The 24,670-nt window shown below is 43.4% G+C and overlaps 1 protein-coding gene across 2 annotated transcripts; it reads left to right on the forward strand.

Moving 5' to 3' along the window:
• Window positions 1-2: 2 nt before the first annotated feature.
• On the forward strand, window positions 3-24,421 carry DNAAF4 (dynein axonemal assembly factor 4). 2 transcript variants are annotated; one of them, XM_035131496.3, is made up of 9 exons: window positions 3-165; window positions 14,370-14,517; window positions 17,036-17,169; window positions 17,625-17,838; window positions 18,866-19,011; window positions 20,171-20,280; window positions 20,570-20,723; window positions 22,539-22,644; window positions 24,066-24,421. In XM_035131496.3, the coding sequence occupies exons 1-9, from the start codon at window positions 151-153 to the stop codon at window positions 24,164-24,166; spliced, it is 1,128 nt and encodes a 375-aa protein (XP_034987387.1). In that variant the 5' UTR covers window positions 3-150; the 3' UTR covers window positions 24,167-24,421. The 2 variants fall into 2 exon arrangements, with proteins under 2 accessions (XP_034987387.1, XP_034987386.1); XM_035131495.3 differs by lacking the exon at window positions 3-165 and adding an exon at window positions 12,967-13,108.
• Window positions 24,422-24,670: the final 249 nt, after the last annotated feature.

Below are 24,670 nucleotides of genomic sequence, written 5' to 3' on the forward strand. Positions count from 1 at the left end.
GGTGTTTCCTTTTTCAGTCATGGGTGGGCTTTGTTTGCTTTCTTTTCGGCAATTGGTCTTCACTTTCTGCCCAAGTGCATTAAGATTTTACCAGGAGAACTTCTAGCAAATGCTTGACGGACGATTAAGTGCCAATATGGCTTTATCCACATGGAAAGTTTGGGGGTATGTAAACATCTGCCTTTGTGGATCGCTTTGCTAGTCCATCTGGCACTGTTGGAGGAACCATATACTGATTTATCTTTTGAGTAAAGGTAAAGGGACCTCTGACCATTAGGTCCAGTTGCGGACGACTCTGGGGTTGCGGGGTTCATCTCGCTTTACTGGCCGAGGGAGCTGGCGTACAGCTTCTGGGTCACGTGGCCAGCATGACTAAGCCGCTTCTGGTGAACCAGAGCAGCGCACGGAAACGCCGTTTACCTTCCTGCCAGAGCGGTACCTATTTATCTACTTGCACTCTGATGTACTTTCGAACTGCTAGGTTGGCAGGAGCAGGGACTGAGCAACGGGGATTCAAACCGCCAACCTTCTGATCGGCAAGCCCTAGGCTCTGTGGTTTAGACCACAGCGCCTGGGAGTTAATTCTGTCCTCTGGGAGCCTTTCTTAAGTTGTTAAGGTTGAGGGCATGAAACGGAGAAGAATCAAGCAATATTTATTTTAAAATGATCACCAGGAATGTCAAACTATTTGTATAAATAGCTGAAAACCTCAAGTCATATTAACCTCCTTTTCATATTTTGATTTAGCTTGTTCTTTCAGAACATATTGGTGAGCTTTGAAGATAAGGAACAGGTCCATTTTTAGTGAATTCTGAAGTGGACATCTCTTTAATGGTCTTTAGCAGCCAGTTTCCAAACACATTTACTCAGCAAGAACTCTTGTAGTTTTCAGTGGCCAAGTGAGCATTAATAAGACTAAGTGCATAAAAGCTCAGCCGGCCTGAATGTTTTCGTCTTCCCTTTTTTTTCAAAAAAGGAGTGAGGTTTCTATGCCTGTGATATTAGTACGCACTCACCCTTTCCAAGACCCATCATGTCCTCTGCAATGGCATTGCAAGACCATGAAGACCAAGACCATGCTGCCATCGGCTGTCTTGGAACTCCATTGTGGTGCTGGATTGGAGTTCTGGGCTCTTTAGACTTTTTTGTGCAATGAATGTAATACAGATAAATTTGCTAGTATGGTAAATTGTTCAAGTCCCACTGTCTTCAGAGGGACTTGACTTATTAAGCATGCTAACTTTTCTTTGGCTTGGGATTGTGCATTTGGTTCCACATGGACTTACTCTGGTGCCTGCTGTACAGAATTTACTGGTGCACATAGGCAGCCTCTGTGTCTCCCTTTCTTCCTGCCCTCAGTCACAGCTACCTTGCACACTTGGCTTTGTTCGTAACTCTTGCTTTAGTGTTTTTTTTTGTGTCTGCTCAGCTGCTCTTTGCAGTTCTTGCTTTCCCTTACAGTTCAGGGTCTGCCCTGGGACCCTGGCTGTTCGCTCAGATGTCCACTGCCATCGCTTGCTCCTTCCAGTTGAGCTTCTCACGTCTGCTGCTGTTTTTGTTTTGCTTATGGCTGTGTTCTTGAAAATGGCTTGTCTTTGGAGAGTTTAATGTCTCCCTCCTGGGAAGGGAAGGTCACGCCCAGCATTTTTCTCCTCTACTCGCCCCAGTGTAACTGCCTTTAGGGATTTGATACAGTAGATCAGGTGCAGAGACCAGAGTGCAGGGCACAAACAATAGCCCAGGTTTCCCAACTCTTTAATATTTAAAGCCTGTCTGGAAAAGACCTGAGGTCAGAGTTTGTCTCCATTACAAAACGTCTTTTTTCACTTCCATGGGAACCCCAAGCTCTTCCAGCACATTGTGGCTCCACTGATCTCTTCTGGAGGTTTACAGAGCACATGAATTTCTGAATAATGCTGGAGGAATGAGCAGCTGTTACAGCTATGGATGGTTGGTGGAAATTCTACTGTGTTTTAGCTTCATTTTTTCAATAATAATAATAATAAATAAATAATTTATTTGTACCCCACCAATCTGGCTGGGTTTTCCCAGCCACTCTGGGTGGTTCCCAACAGAATATTAAAAACACGATAAAAGATCAAACATTAAAAACTTCCCTAAACAAGGCTGCTTTCAGATGTCTTTTAAAAGTCAGATAGTGGTTTATTTCCTTGACATCTGATGGGAGGGCGTTCCACTGGGTGGGCACCACTACCGAGAAGGCCCTCTGCCTCGTCCCCTGTAACTTCGCTTCTCGCAGTGAGGGAACCGCCAGAAGGCCCTTGGAGCTGGATCTCAGTGTCCAGGCTGAACGATGGGGGTGGAGACGCTCCACACAGGCAGTCCCACGAATGATATCTGCCCATGAAGGATATCTGCGGGCAGAACTGCACATGCTCTATTGGCATGCCTTATTTGAATTATAATTCCCCAAGGCCCTTGATGTTTGAATTAGATTAATTTAACCTTGTAGCCCATCTAGAGAAGAGTCAGTCCTCTGTGGGCTGTACCCAACCCACACTTCTCTGTTTAAACCAGGCATAGGCAAACTCGGCCCTCCAGATGTTTTGGGACAACAACTCCCCATCATTCCTGACCACTGGTCCTGTTAGCTAGGGATGATGGGAGTTGTAGTCCCAAAACATCTGGAGGGCCGAGTTTGCCTATGCCTGGTTTAAACTGAAGCTTAAATCCAGGAATGGCTGCAGCAACCATATAGCAGTTTTAAATGTTACATTTGGAGTTCCATCCATGAGAGTTGCAAATGCATCGATTTTTAATCCTATTTATCCCAAGATTTTTTTAAAAAAAAAACCCTTTAAGATAATCATCTATCTTGAGACCAGCAAGTTCTAGTTTCTCAAGAATAGCTAGGAACTGGGTTATGTGATTGCTACAGTCCTTCTGCCATGCCTCCAAACAGACTACTGCAGCAGAAATGTTCTGGGCCCCTAAACTGTATGTGGGAAATGTGTTGAGAATTAAAGCTGTAGTTTAAGATCTAAACCTTCTCTCACACGCGTGTTGGGGAAATACAAAAGTACTAATCTGGCTATGAGCCTTTTTAGCAGAATAAAACACTTATAAGTTTTGCAGCTTATTAAAGCCTAGGAATTAGGCAATTATACAATTTTATTCCTTCTATTTATGGTCTGTTGACCTTCCCCTCTTCACCCTGTTGCAGAGAATGAAACACATGCTTTTAGTAAGATTTTTAAAAAAGGGTTTACTTACATTTCAACTCGGGGATGCGGGTGGCGCTGTGGTCTAAACCACTGAGCCTTGGGCTTGCTGATCAAAAAGTCAGCAGTTCGAATCCCAACAATGGGGTGAGCTCCCATTGCTTGGTCCCAGCTCCTGCCAACCTAGTAGTTTGAGAGCTCGCCAAAAAGTGCAAGTAGATTAATAGGTACTGTTCCAGCGGGAAGGTAAAAAGCATTTCTGTGCGCTGCTCTGGTGTCAGTGTTCCGCTGCACCAGAAGCGGCTTAGTCATGCTGGCCACATGACCTGGAAAAACTGTCTGTGCAGCGGACAAACACTGGCTCCCTCGGCCTGTAAAGCGAGATGAGCGCCGCAACCCCAGAGTCGTTCGTGACTGGACTTAACTGTCAGGGGTCCCTTTATCTTTACCTTTTAGTGTGCAGAAAATACTTCTAAGTTACAGTAAAATAAAAATTGGTAGTCTTAACTAACATGGCTGAAAGCAGGAGCTTTAGCCATGTGCATCTGGTCAGCTTGGAGGCAAAAGGAAATAAAAAGGATTGTCTCATTTGTTACAGAGTTCCTTCCCAGAGGAGGCAAAGGAAGTGACCACACACAGGAGGGTTCTCTTTAGAAAATTCAAGAATTCTCTGTGCTTGTCTAGCAAAGCATCCCTTTGTGATTTTGGCTGTAAACCGCACAGCTTCCCTCCCTCTTCATCTCTGGGTTCTTGAGATCATGTAACCCACAGGAGGCAGTGTGACCTCATGAGGCCTTTCTCCCAGCCTATACTGCTCAGGGCTGGGAGGCCTAGGTGGGCTGTCATTAGCCTGACCTGATAATAAGATTTTGAAATAAGGCATGGGAGTTTTATTCCAGAACAAGCTGTGATATAAATGAGCTCTGTGAGTGCTTGTGGGAGTTTGAATGCCAATTCTGCACTCTCATTTGTTGGGATTCTGAATTATCCAGCCAAATTCCTCTCCATGGACTCTGCACCAAAGAATGGTCTTACCTTTCATAAGGCAAAGTTGAGATGTCAGAGGGGCTTGCACTTTCTCTCTTTTGCGGCCATGCACCAGCACAAAATATGTGTAACCTACTACCATTGCTGCTGTTGCTCCATTCTCAAGAGCATTCTCTTAGTAATTGCCATAGAGGAGCATCTGGGCTCTTGCATTGCCTTGTCATTTTATTGTTTGTACTGCATAGACCCTTGGGAAGTTCCAATTTGAGTGAAAGAGTTGCATTCTTGTGCATAATGCCCATGTGACGGTTTTGAGGAGGGCTGCTTTTCTCTTCTTTCGTTGGAATGTGCCCTGCCAGTTGGAAAAATTTGTAGAGTAAAGAAAATTTGGGGCACTTGAGATACTTAGGAGTTTGAGGTGGTTGCAATAGCTGTGGTCTCAATAATGGCCTTTAACTCTAGAATCAGAGCAGGAGACCTCAAGGCTTAAAAGGTTTAGCTGGGACCCCAACTAGACTTGAATCTCCTTTGTCGACAACGTGCCTTATTCTGTGACCTCTGGGTTTGTTTCCCCATGATGAGTTGTGGTTCATTTTTTGACTCTTGGGTGAAAGTAGCCATGTCAGGAACAAGGAGTAGCCTTTGTGGACAACAGATTTCTCTCAGTGTGGTGTCTTGCAGCCCTTCTAGAGCTGTTTCAAGGTGCTCACACACCCGACATGAACTTTCTATTGCATTCGGTGTTGTGGAATGAGAATGTAAAGAAACACATTTTGTGAGCCTTTCTCTTGAAAATGTTGCCTGCGTTTGTGTGGCTTTCGCCCAGCATGCTTTTATTATCCCAGACTAAGAGTAAAACAGTGTCATCATAAAACTAGAGCCCCGGAGTGCCTCCATCGCTCTTTAGGCAGCTTTGCACATGTGTGCTGGAAGGGGCAGCCTTGCCATAAGGTAATGAGGGTGCACAACTCAGGCAGTGGACATTATCCACCAGTAGGGAACGTACGAAGAGCCATGCAGCTGGGTCAGACCAACGGAGGCCAATCCAGTCCAGCATCCTCTTCTTACTATGGCCAACCAGGTGCCTCTTCTGGGAAACCCATGAGGAGGACACGAGCACAACAAGATCATCACAACATTGGTCATCACAACCTCCTACTAGAATAAAAGCTATATATGTCCAAATGTCAGCCATTGGTAATCTTATTCTCCTCCCCGAATTTGCCTTTTTAAAGCTGTCCAACTTAGTGTCCATCACTATATCTTATGGCAGCAAATGCCACAGTTAGATTTAGGTGCTGTCACCTCAGCAACAGGTTTGTACATTCAATTTTTAATTCAGGTGCAGTCAACAATAGGAGGCTTTTAATAGGAAGCCTTCATACTTACTAATAGGTGGCAATCATTCTGGAGTATCAGGAAAAAAATAGAACATCTCATTTTATCTAGAAATCAGCAGAAATGCAGCTTAGCCAGAGAGGAGCACATATAGGTATAACTTCTGATCCAACATTTGGTTGCTGCCATGGAATCCAAGAGACGTGGCTTCTTGTTTCTGTGTAAAAAAGCAAGTTGCTAGGCTTCATGCATCTGGAGAAAAGCAGCAACTGGCCATCTCTGCAAGGCAGACTTCCAGTGTGCAAGTTGCAGTGGTACTTCAGTTGCAGTGGTACTTTGAGAAGCAACTGAATCATTCTTTTCCAGCATGTGTCAAACAATTTGGAGTGATAGTACCCAACTGTGGCAAAAGACAAATCCAGGCCTAAGCAGTGGGCTGGATATGGAAATTAGTAAATATGTGAAGGCTTGTGCATCACAATTCATTCCAGGTACTGATTTTGAGGTTTTCGTCATTTAGAATTTTGGGTAGAGGCTAGCATACTTTCATATGTCTCTCCCTTCTCCCAATCCCTGTGTTTTAATTAGCCAAAGCTTCTAAAACCTCTCTGAAATCTCTGGCAAATGAACAACTTGGCAACCCATAAGCTGATGGGGTCAGATTCCACTGGGGTAGAATTCCAGCGCTGCAGACTGTGGGTTCAGTTTAGTGTTGGAACTGTGCCTCTGCAGCCTCTCTTGAAATGAAGAAAAGCTGGTTGTATGCCAGCAGTGCCCTGGTGAGTTGGGCCCTTGAGGCATTGGAGGAACAGATTACTGGTCAGGAAAATGGGGATAACGCCGGCAACAGTAGCTAGAGAAAAAGGTTTGAAGATGCTTAAGTAGAAAACAGGTGTCTTATCAGAAGGGTCCCTTCTGCATAGGCCGTCTGGTTCAGCTTTCTCCCACCAGCTTTTCCTCTGGAGGATCAACCACAATGGGTTCACTTAGGCAGAAGACTGGTGCACTGCAGATATATTTTGTGACTGGAGCCAGAAGGAAAGAAACACCCTTCAAGGCCTTGTAGTGTGCCATTGCAGGGAATGCAACCCCGCAATGGGTTGGACTCTGTGCTTCCAAAGCAAAGTCAGAAAAGATTATTCCGTATATCTATTGCACATTTTATAATTAAATATCAGCTGTCCTAAATTTATAAATGTCAACGTTGGGTTAAATAGGGGTGACTAACCTGTGGCCCTCCAGATGTTGTTGGACTCCAACTCCCATCATCATAATGCTGCTTGAGGCTGCCGAGGTGCCAATAAAATCTATAGTGCCATAGGTCAGGGTTAAAGAGAGACCAATGGGTTCAAGAGCCAAGAAGCCCACCTCTTGTGGAGTGTTGATTTATCTTTAAGTCACGTGCAAGTTAGTCACTTGAATACCACAGCAGCAAGCATCAAACACTGGCATCTGGTTGGCCACTGAGAACAGGATGCTGACCTAGGTGGGTCATCTGTTTGATCCAGCATCCCATTCTTCTCATGCTCTTAATTCCACAGAGAGAAGTTCCATATTTCTTAGTGCTTTCTCTGACACACTACATTTCCATAGCATCGGCTGACATATTTGCCTAGAGGCATTGGATAATGCAAAAGGAATATATGAGCTGGCTCGCCTCTTCATCTTTTTTCTTCAAAGTGAAATAGATTGAGCTCTCTAAGTCTTCTTGAGATAAATTCCCTATCCCTGTGGTCATTTCACTCCTTAGAATCATAAGACTGTAGAATTGGAAGGGACCATGAGGGTCATCTAGTCCAACCCCCTGCCATGCAGGAATCTTTTGCCCAATGCGGGGCTCAAATCCACATCCCTGAGATTATGAGTCTCATGCTTTACCGACTGAGCTATCCTTCTTTGTAGTACATTTACATCAATTGAAAAGCCCTCTAAATTATCTTTTAAAATACCTAATTTGACAACTATATCTTAAGATGGCAATGGGTTCCAGCTCTCCAAGTGCCAGCTTTCCTGCCTCTCTCAAGCTGTTTTGCAGGCATCTCAGTAGACAACTCCCCCTCAGTAGACAACCCCCCCCCCCTCTTCTTGGCTCCTTTTCTCTGCCTGTGACTAATGATGGCTTTGAATGATGTGGGTTAATCTGTCTTCCAAGTGCTAGGATTCTGTTGCCCAGATCCAGTAAGGTGTGGTTTCACATAGAAACGGATTCTGCCTATTAATTGTTGTCACCACATGGCTGAGAGGAGACACACCCAGCATCTGGCAGCTTGGATTGCACATGCAGGTTCCGACCCAGCAGGCCCACGGCCATCACTTGATCTGCTTTCCTCCGAGGCCGAAATTTGTCCTAAGCACTCAGTCTCTCCCACAAGCTCTTAGGTTAGGGGGTAGGAGACTACATTTAGCAATGCAGATAATTATCTTAAAGCCCCACAATAAAATATCATAATTACTTGCGGGATTACCGGTATTTCTCAAATTTGTTAATTATAGGGAAATATTCCATAAATATCATGCCAAATATTTTTGGCTTGATATATTTTATTTTATTTTTTTATTAAAAAAACAGTAGCCTTGAACTTTGACAATTTCCCATGTCATTTCAATCTAATAGTAACAATACCACTTCACTTTAAAAATATATGTACCCCTCTCTTTATATATAAATAATAGCCTTGCTTGCTAGTAAAAGTACGTGTGACATTTTATACGTAGTTTGATCATGTGTTTTTTTTTATGTTGTATGTGACTTAATGACAGTTTCATATTAAAACTAGTCTTTCCTTATGTACTGCTTACATATACCTGTTTTTGGGATATCAGTTCAGTACTTTTATACAATCTCAAATGTGTTCCACATTGGTGACATTTATTTTTGCAACAACTTTAAATGAAAATGAAATTAGAGCATGTCTGAAATAACACGTGCAGTAGAACTGTGGTGTACGGCAAAGTTGATGTATGTAATTCAAATTGGAAACAAACACCCAGACTTTGTCCATTATTATTCCTTTAGTTCAGCCTTCCCAAACAACGGGGACCCTCGAGATGTTTCTGGACTTCAGTTCCCACCATCATCCCACAAGCCTGGTCATGCTGGCTGATGTGAGTTGTAGTTCAGTTGAACATCTGGAGGGTACTAGGTTGGGGAAGGCTGCTTTAGTAAGAAATTTAATTACTATGTAATGCAAATGATTTCATATCATGGTGTGTGTTAAGCTACTCTATGACGTATAGGAACCATGTTTATGTCTCTGGATAGTTAACTGGTCTTACATTACAAGCTGAGTTCTAGTAGATGATAGCAAGTGCATCAATCAGTGTAAATGCCTTAAGGCGCACACAGAATTTGTGTCCGATCTAAATGGTTCAATGTTTCAATGTGCAATACTGAGAAATGGGTGCCCATTTGATTGCATTACCAAAATGACAATCCTATGTTTGTTTTTTCTTCAGGATGTTCATCATAAAATAATAATAAAAGTGAGGGCACTATATCAGAATTTTAATTCACTGCTGGAAGTGTTAATATTTCAATTCACTTTTCACAAAGTTGAAGACGGACAGAATTAAGTGCTTGTAAAATGAATGTTAATAAAGTCTTGTCAAAGTAACAAAGGAGAATGGAAGGTGTTCTGTTTCTGCATGAAGCACTGCATCACATACTTGCTTGAATTTGGAAGTCATTGCGATACCCCCAGTAATGCCGCCTTTTGTCACATCTTAATTGATTATTGTTGTGAATCTGAAGAATCAGGAAGAAAAGATTTTATCCTGTTTGATTCACAAACTGCTAGATTTGATGTTTACCTGACTGTAGTGGGTGCTTGCTGGAGTGGCAACCATATGAACTCTTCTTTCCCTGTGGGGAGCAACATCTCTGCCAGAAGGGAGAAAATGAGTTGGAATACGGTACAGTACCTCTACAGAGTGCCTTGACCCATCTTTGTTGCTAGCAAAGGCTGCAATCCTGTGCACATTAACCTGAATGAAAGCCCCATCGAACAGTGAGAGGTACTTCTGAGGAAGCCTTTAGGATCCGGGTCACAAATTGAGTTGGCCTTGAGTTGGCTGTTACTGCTGGTTGAGCAACACTGGGATTAAAAAACAGAAATGCCTGTTGAGTCCAGCTGGATGTGGGATCTGCACTCATCCTTGCCCCGGGGCTGCTCTCTCTGTGTCTTAATAGAAGGCATGAGCTGCCAAATAGCTGAAGTTCAATGGGCAACTTGCAGGGGTTAAAAAGGACTACAGGTGGTCACATTTTTATTGAGATGAGGATTTACCCATATAAGGAAAAATCGCATGGTGCTGTGGGTTAAACCACTGAGCCTAGGGCTTGCTGATCAGAAGGTTGGCGGTTCGAATCCCTGCGACGGGGTGAGCTCCCGTTGCTCGGTCCCAGCTCCTGCCAACCTAGCAGTTCGAAAGCACGTCAAAGTGCAAGAAGATAAATAGGGAAGGCTACAGCGGGAAAGTAAACACCATTTCCGTGTGCTGCTCTGGTTCGCCAGAAGGGCTTTGTCATGCTGGCCACATGACCTGAAAGCTGTATGCCGGCTCCCTTGGCCAATAATGTGAGATGAGCGCGCAACCCCAGAGTCGGTCATGACTGGACCTAATGGTCAGGGGTCCCTTTACCTTTAGTACAATAATGAAGCTAAAACCAATAACCAAATGAGCAGCGGCTGGATTATTGACAACAGGGCACAACATGTATCGTTCATTCATACATTTGGACTCATTCAGCAGGGGAAGTGTTTCCAAGTGTGGAGATGGCGCATTAGCATAGGGTTACCAGGTGTCCCCGGTTCCCAGGGATAGTCCCCAGATTTGCAAATCTGTCCCCGGACAAATTCCGTCCCCAGATTTGCAAATCTGTCCCTGGGAAACGTGGCAGCGCAGCCTCGGCAGCCCAGAGCCAGCCTGGTAGTGCAGTTGGCTCTGGCTGGCTTCAGGAGCTGCCCGCTGCTGTGGTGTCCCTCATTTTTCCTTGCCGGAACTTATGGGCTGCTGACTGCTGCTGCCACTGCCGAAGGGGAATTGGGGATGTCCGGCAGTACAGATCTCCTGCCCCCTTCCCCCTTTGTTTTGACTGATCAGAGGAGGCTCAGGAGTTGCGGCTGGCCGGCCGTTGCCCAGTTTTTTTAAAAAACTGCACATTTATGTTTCACAGGGTGCGAAAGAAGGGCTTTGCACCTTGCACCTCCTGGGCAACGGCTGCCCGCCCGCGACTCCCAAGCCTCCTGCGATCTGTCAGAACAAAGGGGGAAGGGGCAGGAGATCGGGGAAGGCTCAGGGGTCACGAGTGTGCGGCGTTCCATTGCCCAGGTTTTTTTTTTTTTAAAAAATGCACATTTATGTTACACAGGGTGCAAAAGAAGGCCTTTGCACCTTTATACAGTATGCATGTGTGCTTGGGCCGAGGGTCTTTTGCTCACCATCCCCACTACTGACTCCCTGTTGCTACTCAGCTTTTAAAAAAAATGTCCCTGGATTTATTGAAAAAAATATGGTAACCATATACCTGTATTAGCTATAAAACATGCAGGAGCTTCGTCAGGGGGGAAGTAGCAACCCTGAAGGTTTCTGCAAAAACATTTTTAACTACAGTACTTTAGTTCTGGGAGTTTAGTTTTTGTTTCTCTTCTACCTAAAGCATGGGAGGTAAACTCTTTAAATAAACTGCACAGCTGCTCCTCCTCCAGGCTCATAGCTGCCAAGTTTTCACTTTTCTCGCAAGGAAGCCTATTCAGCATAAGGGAAAATCCCTTAAAAAAAGGGATAACTTGGCAGCTATGTCAGTCAACCTGTTCCAGGCATTCTTATTTATAGCAACCAATCTATTTTGGGAGTTATACTTCAGAGGTGGAAGCCACTGTGATTTAACTTTGCCTACAGGACTGCAAGTGGCAGGTGTCTCGTGGTCTGAGTAGGGAGATGTTTGCTTTTCAGCAGTGCTGTGAGCTTTTGACCTCGCTGATAAGAAGTCTGGGTGGAAAGGATTTTCTAACTGCCCAGCACTTGGAAAATGCTGCTCCTGCTCTGACCTCTATTCCTGTATTTTCCCAGTTGAAATGTATGCAAATGATCAATACTCTGGCCTGTATTCATCATGACATTTCTTTACTCCCCGTCAATGTATATACTCTGATGATGATGCCTTTTCTCGGGGAGGGAGGGAAACGAAGGAAAAAGCAAACTATATTTGAACGTTTTCGCAGTTCGGCAAAATAAACAAATGCCTCCTCTTTAGGGGCTGTGAAATATACTCGGAGTCAAGAGTGAATTTCATGCTCTTTATTCAGCTCATAGTCATCGAGGAGGAGAAGAGAAGACGAATGGCTCTTTTCCCCAAACCATCTGCTTATATACATTATTTACACAATGGGCCTTGCGTGATTGGCTACTTCAGGGCTACACCTGTGGGCCAATTATATTATGGATTGACTTCTGCCTGCAGCCTGATTGGCTGCTCCTACAGGCCAATCAGGTAGCAGATTCACTTCTGCCAGCCGCCTGATTGGCTGCTCCAGCAGACCAATCAGGTTGCGGATTCACTTCCACCTGGAGTTGGATTGGGTAGCTCCCGCTGATTCTGAATCCTATTGTTCTAGGATTCAGCTCAGTACATAACACCCCTCCCCTCTAAGTTCCAGTCCTGCCCGGGAAGTTGCATTCGTAGTCCCCACCTTCGTCGCCAGTGAAATATACTCGGAGTCAAGAGTGAATTTCATGCTCTTTATTCAGCTCATAGTCATCGAGGAGGAGAAGAGAAGACGAATGGCTCTTTTCCCCAAACCATCTGCTTATATACATTATTTACACAATGGGCCTTGCGTGATTGGCTACTTCAGGGCTACACCTGTGGGCCAATTATATTATGGATTGACTTCTGCCTGCAGCCTGATTGGCTGCTCCTACAGGCCAATCAGGTAGCAGATTCACTTCTGCCAGCCGCCTGATTGGCTGCTCCAGCAGACCAATCAGGTTGCGGATTCACTTCCACCTGGAGTTGGATTGGGTAGCTCCCGCTGATTCTGAATCCTATTGTTCTAGGATTCAGCTCAGTACATAACAGGCTGCATATTGGCAGACTGGAGTTTTTGTAGGGAGCACCTAGGAGAATTTCGCTGTGCAATTTTGAAGTGCAATTCCACGCAGCCCTGAACTCACGGGAGCAGCCCTGCGCGAGGGCACATTAGGGCTGCCCTGCTCCACAACCAACAGTGCGCCATTAAAAAAAGAAAACTTGTACCCAATGGCTCTCCTGTCCTCAACTGAGATCCACTTCGCCAGTGTACAAGTGGTGGCTGAGAACAGGCAGCTATAGAAGCGCTAGGAGGGAAGGCAGCGCGCATGCGCGACCGCCCGCCATCCGCAAAGGCTACGTTCGCCGGAAGTGTTTAAGAGTTTCCTGGAAACCGTTGCTTAGCAGCGGCGATGCAGCCACGAACGGGGCCCTTAGCAACGGGAGCATGCCGGTGTGGGTGCGCGACTACAGCTGGGAGCAAACGGCCGAGGCCGTCTACCTGGTTGTCCCCTTCAGGGCAGCCCCGCTCCGCCGCGACGGCATTTTCTGCGCTGAGCGATACCTCAAGGTCTGTGGTAGACCGGCGGGGGCAGGCAGGGCCTAGGAGTGGGGTGGCCCTCATGCAGCTGGCTGGGGGCCCTTTGCCAGGAAAGGAAAATAAACAGTTGTTGTTATAGTGACAGGGCAGGGGGCGCCACGAAGACCCTAGCGGACCGCTTGCAGTGCAAGCCTGTATGTTTCTGTTGTTGTTTAGTCGTTTAGTCGAGTCCGACTCTTCGTGACCCCATGGACCAGAGTATGCCAGGCGCTCCTGTCTTCCGCTGCCTCCCGCAGTTTGTGTCTACTCAGAAGTAAGTCCCACAGAGGTTTGCCCTCATCAGGCCCACGTAGGCCTTGCAACCTTAAGCTAGTGTTGCTGCCCTTTAAGGTAGAATCATAGAATTGTGAAGTTGGAAGGGAACCTGAGGGTCATCTAGTCCAACCCTCTGCAACACTGGAATTCTGATCGGCTCTCCCCTTTGTTGTTCATCTGCTTTTCTTTAAAGGAGTCACAGAGGGATGCCTCAATCTGATCGAAAGAGCAGCACTGGGGGTGGGGGTGGTGTTATTGGGTTGCTGTCTTTATTTTGATTGTATATATTGTGTTTTTTAGGTTGATCTTTTCTGTGAACCGCCCTGAGACCTCCGGGTACAGGGCAGTATATAAATTAAATAAATAATTAATAATAATAATAAATTTTTATTTATACCCTGCCCTCCCCAGCCAAGACCGGGCTAAGGGCTGCTAACACCGAATATAAAACAGTTAATAAAAATGCAGCTTAAAAACAAGATTAAATACAGCATTAAAATTAAAATTAAAATGCAGCCTCATCAGAAAAAGGAAAAAGGGGGAGAGGATCAAGTTGATTCCAGGCCAAAGGCCAGGCGGAACAACTCTGTCTTACAGGTCCTGCGGAAAGAAATCAAATCCCGCAGGGCCCTGGTCTCATGAGACAGAGCATTTCACCAGGCGTATGCAGGAGTATGCAGCTATCCCATATGGGGATCAAACCTGCAACCTTGGCATTATCAGCACTACGTTCTAACCAGGCTGACAAATGAGTTGGGGCCTAGCAGGTTCGGGGCAACTATAACATGTAAATGTTTTGGGATACATATTATTATTATTATCATTATTATCATTATTATTAATTGCATTTATATCCCAACTTTCTTCCAAGGAGTTAAAGATGGTGTGAAGCTTTGACTTGTGCACCCAGCGTGCTGTCCAAGTGTGTTTCTGAAATGCAAGCATATTCATGTCAATTTCTAAATGTTCTTCTTAGGTAAATTCTCCTCCGTTTCTATTCGAAGCCATTCTCTATGCTCCTATAGATGATGTCCGCAGTACTGCCAAAATCGAGAATGGCTCAGTTTTCTTCACCCTCTATAAAAAAGAAGCAGCCATGTGGGAATCCCTCATTATGGAAAATGGTGAGTTTTCCATTGGGTGGGTCTTTACTTAAATATATAACAAACCTTTACTTATATATATAACAAACAAACTTATATAACAAACCTTTACTGACCTACCTGCAGTATATACGGTGGTACCTCGGGTTAGAAACGCTTCAAGTTACAAACGCTTCAGGTTACAGACTCCGCTAACCCAGAAATAGTACCTTGGGTTAAGAACTTTGCTTCAGGATGAGAACAGAAATCATGCTCTGGTGGCGCAGCGGCAGCAGGAGCCCCCATTAGCTAAAGTGGTGTCTCAGGTGAAGAACAGTTTCAGGTTAAGAACGGACCTCCAGAACGAATTAAGTTCTTAACCAGAGGTACCACTGTATATATCAGGCACCCCCAAACTGCGGCCCTCCAGATGTTTTGGCCTACAACTCCCATGATCCCTAGCTAACAGGACCAGTGGTCGGGGAAGATGGGAATTGTAGTCCAAAACATCTGGAGGGCCGAAGTTTGGGGATGCCGTGTGTGTGTGTGTGTGTGTGTGTGTGTGTGTGTGTGTGTATTCTTTGCCACATATATGCATCAACATATTTATTATATATTAGCACTCACAAATCCATAGGAATTTTTTTATTTTATATCTGATTTAACTAAAGCTTAACAAGTGATGTGATGCCCAGATACAGCAATCAACCTGGTTTCTCTCTTACATACAATCATAACTATTCATTTGGCAATAACCCTTATTTTTTACTATATTCAGTAAAGTTAATCCAGTTTGCCATAAAGTTGTCTTGTCTTTGTTCCCTGATTCTAATAAAGTGTGTTAGTCTAGTGATTAAGGCAAACCCCTTTCCATGGGCGTAGCTAAGGCGGGTGGGCGGGGGTAGTTGCCCCCTTCCCTAGATCTACAAATATTTTTGAAAAGCATTGAAAGTTGTTGTCTGATGTAGAGCAGTACATATCTTTTAGAACATCCACATTTCTTGCCAAGGCTTTACAGATTTGTGTAATAAAACTTAAAGGGGGAATGGGAAATTATTTATCCTGTAAAGGTCAGGGAGTGGAAATGTAAAAGTAAAGGGACCCCTGACCATTAGGTCCAGTTGCGGACGACTCTGGGGTTGCGGTGCTCATCTCGTTTTATTGGCCGAGGGAGTCGGCATACTGCTTCCGGGTCATGTGGCCAGCGTGACTAAGCTGCTTCTGGCAAACCAGAGCAATGCATGGAAACACCATTTACCTTCCCGCCGGAGCGGTACCTATTTATCTACTTGCACTTTGACGTGCTTTTGAACTGGTAGGTTGGCAGGAGCAGGAACCGAGCAATGGGAGCTCATCCTGTCGCGGGGACCTTCTGATCGCGCCAACCTTCTGATTGGGAAGCCCTAGGCTCTGTGGTTTAAAACTTAAAGGGGGGATGGGAAATTATTTATCCTGTAAAGGTCAGGGAGTGGAAATGTAAACCACTATTATTAGAAGTATTGTTGTTGTTGTTGTTTATTTTTATGTGTGTAATGGCTGCTCGCTAAACACAATACTGTAAATCGAACTGAGGTTCTGTTCCCCCCCGCTCCCAGCAGAAGCTTGTCCCCCGCAATGTCCTGTTTATGGGGTATTTTTACCCATGATTTCCTTTAAAAAATCTCAACAACTTTGGCTGCACCCTCCCCCCACAATCAAAAATCCTGGCTACACCCATGCCCCCTTCCTTTGTCAACTCATCTCTTTAACAGATGATGCTGTCAGCCGTCTCCACTTCCCCACACATTGACTGGACTCAAGGCAGCTTACAGATAAATACAAGAACTGTTAAAACATAGAAAAAACAATCATTAAAAAATTAAACATAAAGAGTTTTAGCTGCTCTCGCCATATAAGAAACACCAGTTCTAGTAGACTTTCATATCACACAGTCCCTTTTACATGACTTTTTATCCAATATTCCTTTGCCATATCACATTCCTGCCATGTGTGGAACAAGTCTCCCTCCTTTTTATATATGGGCAGCACTGTGTTTTACCTTTGCTGGATATCCAGCAAAAGTAATGTGTATCCTCATTATCTGAAAACAGTTTTCTCTTATTTTCAAATTTAGAGAAAGCTTGTGTGCCCTTTCCCCAAATATCTAATGGGGATGGAATGTGTTCCCCAATCAGCAGTGTTTGGCTTGCCTTAAAGGCCTGACCATTAGGTCCAGTCGTGACCGACTCTGGGGTTGCGGCGCTCATCTCACATTATTGGCCGAGGGAGCCAGCGTACAGCTTCTGGGTCATGTGGCCAGCATGACAAAGCCACTTCTGGTGAACCAGAGCGGCACACGGAAATGCCGTTTACCTTCCCTCTGTAGCGGTTCCTATTTATCTACTTGCACTTTGACGTGCTTTCGAACTGCTAGGTTGGCAGGTTGCCTTACTGCCCCGCAAAGAACAGTGCCTGAATATTACTGCAGCTGGCAGAGTTTCAGAATCTCTCATTTCTCATACCTCAATTGTACTATCACACCTTCTGGTCTTTTAATTGCTATTGGAATGGTTCTCTTCAGGGGACAAGGGAGAAATGCAGAGAATCCGAGAGGATGCTGTGCGCAAAGCACAAGAGGACGCAAAAGCAGAAGCAGAAGCAAAAGCTGCTCAGAAACGAGAGCGCAGCAAGTTTGCTGTGGAGGCCACAATTAAGGTAAATCACTTGCTGCCTGAGTCATCCTTATGAGCAGAAAACAGGATTGCAAATAATGGATAACCAATATTATACCTACTAACAATATTATACCTACTGACAAATGTTTCTTCAGATGCTACAGTTTGCATTGCAGCCTCAAAGTTAACATGGGTGGAAGCTACACACATATTTAAAACACTGTGAAAATGCTTTCTTTAAAAACGTTTTGAAAAATGCATTGAATTTGGCATATCACATTCCTGCCATGTGTGGACCAAGTCACCCTTCTTTTTTTATATATGGGCAGCATTGTGTTTTACCTTTGCTGGGTATCCAGCAAAAGTAATGTGCTATATCCCCCATCCCCTCCTTCATAAGAGTTACTGTGTTGAATATAAGAGATAAGTCATGAAAGACTTTGCACCTTAAAAGTAGTTGTAGTGCAGCGTTTGATGGTTCTGCAATTCAATCAGCTAGAAGATGCGGAAAGAGAAAGGATAGAAGAGCTGAAAGAAAAGGAGCGGAAAAAAGCCACTGAGGAGATTGAGAAATGGAAGGAGCAGAACGAGAAACAAAAGAAGATTCATTTTTGTCAGCCACATCAGGAACACAGAAAAACCCCAGAGCAAAGCAAGCAAGAGAAAAAAAGGAAAGTGAAATCTTCAAATAGAGGAACATCCAAGTCAAGTACGTACAATGACAGGAGGTAAAATGTTCTTGCTGTGTTCAAAACAAACTAAACATTTTAACCTTCCGCTGCTTTTGGCTTGTGAAACCATTTCTAATCTGTCTTCTCTAGTATCCAGGCTCAGCATTATTGCTCCATTTTTTATTTCAGCTGCTTTTATTCCTTGCTAAAGTGTCAGCACAGTACTTTCCTCCTTTGTGGCATCTCCTGATAGGATGGATGAGGTGGGTGCCTGGGTAATGAAGAGTGTTGGCCCATTGGGTAGTTCAGATCCTGCCCTCCTCAGAAGGCAGAAAATGTGCCTGGCTGGTATGATTTTTCCATACAAACACCATTATAGCACAGACTACTGAACAACCTCCAAACTGAAGTAACTTCATTAACCTAGAAGCTAGCCTTTCTTTACCTGTGGGAGTATTTCTTCACCTGTGGGTTCTGTGAAAAGGGAACAATAAACAACAAAGTTTAATACAATGGTCCTAGGACTTTACGGTATTGACAGTACACAATAGTTTATTTGTAATTGGTTTTATATGTTCTCCATGATTATTTGTTGTTTATATTTTATATAAGCTCCAGTTATTGCCTTTATTTTAGTGATTTAACCTTTGAGATAAACTATCTAAAAGTGTTCTCATCCTGAGAGCTTGCCTGTTAGTGTTTCCCCTGAGGTCTTTTTCTTCCTTCTCAATGGTTTGCACCATCAGATGCACATGTGCTGGTGTGCTTCTTTGGGCCTTCAGGATCGCACCAAGCACTACCCCTGGGATATTGGATGCTCTAATAATAGCAAATGCCAAATGTTTATCCCAGCAATGGCAATACAAATAAAGAGACCTTTTACATGCAGCTTCAGTCCTGTTAGTTTTAAATAATCTGTACTTGTAGCATCCTGCCAATGTCTGCCAAATAAAGGTTAGAAAGAGGAAACCTATTTAGATCTGTGCCCAAGACTCTCTTCCCTCCATGGTAGCTGTGAACTGATGCATTGAAAAATTAATTCATTATGTATCCTGATTATTGCAGATACAATTTCTGGAAATATGTTTTCAGAGAAGTTGAAGGAAGAATCTATCCCTGCTCCGCGATCTGCCAGTAGCATTGAAATAAAATTCACGCCTCGTGTCTTTCCTACAGCTCTCAGAGAATCCAGGATTCCAGAAGAGGAGGAGGTAGGGAGACCCAGCTGCTCTGCTGTGGCTTCAAGGCATGCTGAGGAACTGCAGTTGTAGAGTGGGGCGTGGGGGTGGGCAGGCCTCCAGTATTATTTTAACCACTTTAGAAAAGAGAATCTAGATAGACAATCCCACATGTAGAAAGCGAAAAATAAAGGTACTTTAAAAAGGTCACAAAGTGATGTGGACTTTAAATGGAGGGAGAGGATTTGTCCTACTGGTTGCTAATGATGTCATAGATACTGTCCAGTAAGGGCCAGTGACACTTCTTCAGTCATGTTCCACACAGCACTTGAAATTGCAATGTCTGGGCTAGCTCCAGGCAGGAAAGCATGTTCTCCTGTCAGTGAAATGTTGGCAATGAAATAGCGCCACAACACACATGGCAAATTGAGGGAAGGCTTTAGCCATTGAGAATTAACTGTGCACTTATGATGTTGTAAACCAATGGTCTAGACTCTAGAAAAGCCTGTATGCCGTTAATTCAGAGGGCAGTGGAAGCGGGCTGTAAACAAAGGGAAAGGAGAGTGTGTTTTTTTGTGAAATGTGGTTTTCTTTATGAATGTGTGCATGTACTGCCATGACTTGTAAAAGTAAGCAGTGCCTGTCCACCAAAAGGGATTATGACAATGACCCTTTCCACAAATTAGAGCAAAGGTGATGCACAAACACTGCAGAGAAACTGTAGGCAATGCTTCTCTGGAGGTACTGATTTTCTGTCACAAAAGACACGAGCAAACAAGCCTGAGTTAACTGAAAGTTATCAACAGTCATTGGCCATAATAACTCAGTGGAACTTTCCATGTGGAACCCTTCCTCCATACACTGGTTGCTGAAGGGGAAAGCAAATGACAAGGGAGGGTGTTGGTTCCAGGCTCTGCCTGTGGGCTCCCCAGAACTACTTGGTCTGCCACTGTAGGAAGAAGCAGGATGTTGAGCTAGGTGGGCCAACCTTGACCTGATCAATTTGGGCTCTTCTGGCATTCTAAAGGAGCCTTCCTCAATCTGGTACCCTTTGGAAGTCTAATGCTGATACACTTGGTGTTCTATATTGTTGCCATACACTGGCATATTTACTTGCATTTGCTAAATAGGGCAATTGAATATACTTGTATTGTTTTAGGCATAAAGCACTGCACATATCTTTTATACACAGTGGCTATGTAAGCAAGCAGAGGCTCGCAGGATCATAAATTCAGACATTGCTGAGCTAGAAGATTTAAAAGAAGAGGAGAAGAATCCAGATTGGCTGAAAGACAAAGGAAAGTGAGTTTGGATGTTACTTCAAAGGATGTGTAAAATCACTTTTATCTCACATGTAATAATGGTTTGCCGTTTATGAGGGAAAGGGAATGACGTGCCAACAAGTTGAATGGGCAGCGTATGTGTGTTTGTGGTTCAGTGTGGGGTTTTGCTATTCTTCTCAGGCTCTGCCGGAATGACAACAATTACAAATCCCGGTGAGAGTCCTAGAAGTAAAATTTAGTTGGATACAACCCTTAGTCCTTTTGGAAATTTAATAACTAGACTCTTCTGTATACTCTTATCTTTTTAGTAAAATGTTTGCAACGGGAAATTACCTTGCCGCTGTCAATGCCTATAATTTGGCAATTCGTATCAGTAATAAGATTCCAACATTGTACTTGAATCGAGCTGCCTGTCACCTTAAGCTGAGAAATTTACACAAGGCGATTGAAGATTCCTCAAAGGTATTTGCTTTTATCAAAGCTTTCAGGTCTGTAGCAAAACTCTGTATCACATTCGTTTGTCACCCTACTGTGACTAGACAAGCCTTATAGTATTCTGTGCAATACTGTTATTGTTTAACACTAAGTAATTATAATTTCATCAAATATCAACATTTCCCAAAATTGACACCCAACAAAATGAAATTCTGTAAAAATCTGTCATGCCATCATCTAGGTTAGCTAGGACTTTATTAGAATTTTCTGTCTGACTCGTTGGCAGGATTTAAATAAACATTTACAACTTTATTTACAGAGTACAAGAAACATAATTAGTGATAACAGAACATTATGTATAAACAGCAGAATGTAACAAACCAGAAATGGAAGTTGGGAGAAGTCAACAGGGAGGGGGAAAACTAGGAAATGGATGTTAAATGATGATATTGAATAATTGTTAGGAGAAAAGAAAATCAATAAAAATTATTTGAAAAGAAAAGAAAAGAATTTGCTGTCTGCCATAAATGTTTGTTTGTTTCATGAAAATATTTGTAAACTGACTTGAGAGCCTCTTGTGGCTATAAAGCAGGATATAAAAATATAAAATAAAATTGGCTGCTGCTGCTGTATTAGGATTACAAAACGGTTGGGTTCAATGGCAAGTTCGTGCTCTCCCTCCCCCCTTCTTTGTGGGTGTCACTTATAAGGGTGAATGTGCACTATGCAGCTGTCAACTGATAAGCCTGGTTTTGCTTCTTTAAGCAAGGGTCTGATACTGTCCTTGCCTGCAGCCTGCAGTAGTTTCCCTACCAGTCTACGTACTGCCCTCCTTTATTATTATTATCATCATCTACTACTTTATGTGCCTCTTAATGGTCACATGGCTTCAAAGTGGTTTACAAAATATGAAAACTAATTGTGCAATGTTGTTAAAATGCAGTAAAATGAAAAATACACCATTATTAAAATACATAATAAAATAATCCCAGTAAATATGTCAAAATATAAAGGGCTGTAGCTCAGTAGTGGAGCATCTGCCTTGCATGCAAAACCAGCATGAGAACCATCATGATGTGGTTAGAGTATTGGACCAGGGGGTGAATCCTCGCTTGGCCATAACCCTTACTGGATGACCTTGGACCAGTCACTGCCTCTCAGCCCAATCTACTTCACAGGGTTGTTGTGGGGGTTAAATGAGGAGAACCATGTACACTACCTTGAGTTCCTTAGAGGAAAAGGTGGCATATAAATGATGATGATAAAGAAGAAGAATAGGCCCCACATTCAGTTCTTTGTGGCATCTCCAGGTAGGGCTGAGACTCCTGCCTGAAACTCTGAGAGCTCTGGAGAGCTGCTTCCAGTCAGTGTCAATAATGCTGAGCTAGATGGACCAATGGTCTGACTCACTATAAAGCAGCTTCCTTTGTCTATAGTGAAAATATGCAGTAAAACAGTTGGGCAGTTAAAGCAAGAGAGCTGCGGTCTGTGCCCATTTGTGCACCAGGTAGCAATTTGTTGTAGCTGCTGCCTGTGCCAGATTTCCGTATAAGCTTAACAAGCTATAGCTTAGGGCCCCCAACTGTGATATTGATTTTTTTAAAAATAAAAAATAAAGATACCCACTAAGACTTCAGACACCTCAGCCAAGGCTCAGCTTGTTTTGTTTGTGCTTCGGGGTGGTCCTGCAGAGAGGTACTTGACATATTTGTGTCTCTGCAAATGAAGGCAAGGAACCTGATAGATTTGAAAACAAATGCCAACAAATGCATGTGTGAGTCGTACACTGTCTTCAAGGGACAGCTAAGCTTACTTCCAAACTTGTGTGTTTTATTTTTCAAGGCCCTGGAATTATTGACTCCTCCTGTTCCTGACAATGCTAAGGCTAGAGTGAAAGCTCATGTGAGGCGTGGGGCAGCATTCTGTGGACTGGAATTGTATGCTGAAGGTAAAGGAAAGATACATGCTGAAGATGACATTCCTGCAATCTTTAAGTATATCGGGCAGTGTTTTGCATTGGAACACTTTATTTTCTAAACTAGCTTACTGCAAGCAGAAAAATCTTCTGTATCTTTCTTTCCTTTTCCAAGTAGTTTCTCTCTTTGTAAAGATATTTGTTTGCTACCTTGTTTTCTTTAGCTTTACTGTACATCTAATTTGGAGCCTGACAAAATGCTTCCTTACTTCAATCTGTTTTCATCATTTCTAGCACCTGTAGATTTATGTAGAAAATTAATTGCTGTGTTTTGCCTTTGGCTGCGTTTTCCTTGTCCAGTACAGTTTCCCAAAGAAAATTATGTGATACTTCCCCCTAAATTTCTGGGAATTGGAAGGTGAGCAGCCATTATGTCCTACTTCTCCCCTCCAATGTAGCACAAAGTAACTCAAAAGACAAGGCACAAAAACACCCATTTCCCTATTTATTCACTTCATGCAGGTGCTTTTGATAAAAAAGAAATGCACCAGCTTCTCAGCCAACTATACATAACCATAGTTTTATCAGTGACTCAGCACAGTCCTGTTCCTGTTGTCAATATCTAGAAATCTAACTTGCAGTTCTGCAAAGTACTGGTTTTTTTATGGGTGGCTGGGGGGAGCCTTTGGTTTCCGAGTCAAACCTGAAGAGCAGGCATTGCTTGTATTTTGCTTTAGAGATTTCCTTGCCTGTAAATACCATTGTTTATTAAAGGAAAATCTGCCTGTCTGTTTCCCTAGTCTTGCTGGTATAAAGACTCTATGGTGAAGGAAGTGTAGAACAGCAACAATAAAGTAGGGTACTCCCAATGGCCTTTGAAAATGTCCCGGCTAGGCCACATTATAGGACTAAGAAGCACAATCTGTATTGGTCAGCAAGACAATCTTAACTCCTGGCCCGGCAGCAGCAGGGTGTAATGAAGTGGTAGAGCCAGGGCTGCATTCCCATCGCTCACATTATCCAGATGGTGGAGGGGGTGGTACAAATGGTGGAACCAGTGGGTCTCAGGCCACCAACTCAGCCCTTTCCCATACCTCCATTTTGGGGCTTTTGTCAGGGATCCTACAGGCAGAAGAGGGGGTTTGGATTGCAGCCCAATCCAATCCAGGGGTAGGGAACTCCAGATGTTGTTGGACTCCCATTTCCTAGCAGTCCCGCTGGCATGACCAGTGGTCAAGGATAGTGGGCTGTCCAGCAGCATCTGGAGGGCCATAGGTTCTTCACCCCCAGTGCAATCCTATACATACAGTACTTACTTGTGATTACGGTAAACCCCTTTGAACACAGGACTTACTTGTAAGTCAATATGCGCAAAAGTAGATGCATCTTCTAATTCTACTTTATAGTATGTTGCTGCCGTTGTATGATTAAAATGCATGCTAAATTAACCCTAGGTCTCCAAGATTATATTGCTGCCCTCAAGATTGAGCCCACAAACAAAAATGTAGAAGATGATGCTGAGAAGATTCGACACATAATTCAAGGAAATGAATGATTTGTGGAGGTGGAAAATGCAAATTTGGTGATCAGCTACCATGTCCATGCTAGTAATGTTGATACTTATCCTTGGAAGATATTTTGTTGGTGTATTAAATAAGTAGTTGGATATTCCTCTTCTTTAGCTTGAGTATAGTAGTTAACAAATAGGGCAACATTTGAGGGCCTTTATATTATAAGAATATAAAATGCTTTCTTAAACTTAGAACACATTTTTTCTTATCTTGCACAATAAACAAATAGAAAAGCCTAACTTTGCTTAAGTTTGGATATGTTTTAAAACTTGGGAAAAATAACTTGTAGTGTTAGATCATATTGCATAATTTATGAAATGTGATGTCACAATTCATAAGGTGATAAAATTAATAGCCACTAGTCTATATAGCTTTTCAGTAGATAAGAGGTACAGTCAAATACTTCCTTGAATAAAAGCTCACATACATGCCACTTTTATTTATTTATAAAAATCTAATGTGCAATATGTAAAATATACTGTAATCAA

This window comes from Zootoca vivipara, chromosome 13 (genome assembly GCF_965207765.1).
Source record: "Zootoca vivipara chromosome 13, rZooViv2.hap1.1, whole genome shotgun sequence".
NCBI lineage: Eukaryota > Metazoa > Chordata > Lepidosauria > Squamata > Lacertidae > Zootoca > Zootoca vivipara.